We start from the raw sequence: 2,960 nt of genomic DNA, 5'->3' as shown, positions 1-2,960 counted from the left end.
CAGCAAACACTCACACATATACACATATACACACACTGCATGCCTTTTTAATTTCTACTATGAGGTAGCACAGGCTATATCACAATCAGGCTGTATACCCGATCTCTCACCTTGCTTATTTAGACCCCGAGATAAATCATTCGTATTACTTTCATGTTTGAAAAGACACCCATTAATATAGGACAGTTTAATGTAAAAAATATAACATTTTATTTTCATTGGTTTTATTTGTTGTCTAACTTTGACTTCTAACCTGCTGATCGCCGGTACAGTTGATACATTGTGTCTCAACTGTACCCCGCTGACCACCTCACGCTTTTCGCTAGATTATGCAATGAATTTGCCTGACATGATAGCATGGAATATGTAGATTTATAGTGCACATAATAACGTTTGCAATGATGTAAATTGCGTTTGTTGATCAGGTATGGTTAATAGCATATTCATTGTAGAAGGGACATAAAAAAATCATTGGTAAAAGATCATTGGTAAAAAAAAACTTTTTACATTGGTAAAAAAAAACTTTCGCCGATATCTCCGTACGGGAGATGAACTCGCGCTCATACGCGGCACATTCACTTAACAAACAAACAGACGCAAGACGACACTAGCCCAACGGTAAGTCGGACAATGCAAGGTGATATTTCGATTGGTTTGATCAACTAAATAAACGGAACATTTATGAGACAAGACATTGAATGATGTGGTTATTTTAAACAGGAAAACTATTGATATAAATGTATTTCTAAACTGTAAACGGACACGAACAACGAACATGCAACACACACACACAACACCTGTACCCAGTCCACTAAAGTCGGCAGCATACAGGCTGCAGTGGCGGGTCACTCAGGTGCCTTGTCACAAACTGTAACAGAATTTCTTCAGCAGTAATAATATAATAATAAATAGTCAATATCCCCAGTACCATTTGTTGAGATTATTGAAAACTTGAAAGCCTTTCTTGTTTTGGATATACTGACATGCCCGGCATGCGTGCTCCACTGGAAAGCTGACTTTTTTCACTCTGAAGCGTTTTTGCCAACTGAAGAACTGGCGATACTTATCTTCATTCTGATCCAGCATGTGTAAATAGTCCGCCAGCTCTTTTGGGCTATTGAAGTCATCCACGTGAATGAAGCTATCTTTGGGTACGAACTTCTCATATGAATGTCTAGGGGGCCCTAAAACCACAGGTACTGCTCCAAAACTGAGTGGATCGAATAGTTTCCCAGTTATGTAGTCAATTGTTGTGTTGTCAGAACGTCCATGTGTATTCTCAAATGAAAGGTAGAACTTACAGCTTTCTATGGTCTGTATATACTGGTCTTTACTAATTTTACGGTCAAAATGATTGCCAAACCCCTCAACAGCGATGTGCTTTTTAAGTTCGTTAAAATAGTTCACTCGTGCATGTTTCTCACTCCAGTTGCTTACAATCCAGCAAACCATTTTAGATTTTTTTTTTAGTGGCTCCGCAGTAGTTTCTTGGGGTTTTAGCTCCAGCTGCTCACGAATGGTAATGTCAGCATCCTGCCGGTAGTTCATCGTGACGTTGAACAGGTTGTTCAGCCCTGGAATTCTATGTGAATTCTGAGGAGACTCAAAGAGCATCCAGATCCATTTTTGGAAGAACGGACGTGGCAGTTTGGGTAGATTTGACATATCCCTGAGGATATATCTGTGAGGGATGAACACTCCGTCAGCGCTGGAGTACAGACGTCTGTCACCGGTGAGTTTGCAGCCTTTGATGTGAAATCTTGATTCGCAAGAGTTCAGGGCAAATGTTCTGTTGGAAGGCCAAAACCAGATGAGGATAATGGTATCTTTTTCATTAGTACTGTTTTCCCTTGCAGAGTGGACAGCTGGTGATTTCTGAGGTGAATATGAAGTCTTTGTCCATTCAATCATGCTTATGTAGAATACAAGCAAAAACAAAGATAGAAGAAAAATGATGACCCATTTTTTGGGGATATAAGTAGATGTCATTGTCCTGGATGAAAGAGGGGAGAAGTTAGGAAAGGAAAGCACATAGTCAAGACTAACTGACATTTGGCAGCAGAAATGACATTGCAGCATTTAACTCAAATGCTAATTCGATTTTTCCATAATAACTGAAATGAATATATATTATAATATATTATTATTTTTCCATACTAAATCACATACTGAGGATATTTATATAGAAACAAAGGATAACGTTAGACAAGAGGAAAGGAATAGTGCAGTCAACTTACCAAGCATGAAACTGACGCTGGGTGTGTCTGTTCTGAAGGACCTCAAACTAAAAGCTGTACAGGAAAACAGCTCCTATCCTCTGTCTCTTTCTAAGGCGGGCTAACTCGTTTACAATGTGTTAGATGTGTCCAGGTGGCTCTCTCAGCTTTCTTGACTGCGGAAGGTGTTGACAGTAGCACTTGGTATGGTCCGTCCCACTTGGGCCAGTTTCAGTGTTCTGTCTTTTGAGGCTGTTGATCAATCTCCTGGCCCAACCTTGGTTTCAGCCTCACAGGTTCCTGTGAAGCAGAGAAAGTTCTGAGAGCATTTTGCTAATTCACATTTTTGCCATATATTCTGCACATGTGTATTCAATTTCTTTATCTGTTTCAGCAAATGGTTTGAGTGCTGAGGCAGTGTAGGTTCTTCTGCTGACTGGGGGTTGTATGAACCATGACTAGACGATATTTCTTTCTTTCGTTTGGATTCAACTCAATAAAATCTATAACTGAATGATTAAAATTAATAAGAAGTAAAAAATATATATATTACTATCCCCACTTATTAAGGCATGATTCCACCATGGCTCAATATTGCAGCATATCTTTTAGTATCGTGAGATCTAATTCTTCAAATTGTGCACGTGTCAGATGGTTGTTGCAGTGCGGCCTGGTTAGTGGCCTTGTCTGCTTTGTGGTTATCCAATGAAACCGGGTCTTTTGCAAGTGTGTGCGCAATGAGGG

At 39.6% G+C, this 2,960-nt stretch overlaps 1 protein-coding gene across 1 annotated transcript; it reads right to left on the bottom strand.

The window, feature by feature from the left end:
• Positions 1 to 912: 912 nt before the first annotated feature.
• LOC105897374 (4-galactosyl-N-acetylglucosaminide 3-alpha-L-fucosyltransferase 9-like) lies at positions 913 to 1,911 on the bottom strand. Its single transcript, XM_012824306.2, has one exon. The coding sequence runs from the start codon at positions 1,909 to 1,911 to the stop codon at positions 913 to 915; it is 999 nt and encodes a 332-aa protein (XP_012679760.2).
• Between the last annotated feature and the right edge of the window lie 1,049 nt (positions 1,912 to 2,960).

The sequence above is a fragment of the Clupea harengus genome, chromosome 22 (genome assembly GCF_900700415.2).
Source record: "Clupea harengus chromosome 22, Ch_v2.0.2, whole genome shotgun sequence".
Lineage (NCBI taxonomy): Eukaryota > Metazoa > Chordata > Actinopteri > Clupeiformes > Clupeidae > Clupea > Clupea harengus.
Note: the sequence above shows the minus strand (reverse complement) of the source record. Positions and strands in the feature narration are given on the sequence as shown.

What these genes read in the sequence shown, in the direction of transcription:
- LOC105897374 (XM_012824306.2), bottom strand. Translation starts at nt 1,911, where the DNA reads ATGATTGAATGGACAAAGACTTCATATTCACCTCAGAAATCACCAGCT.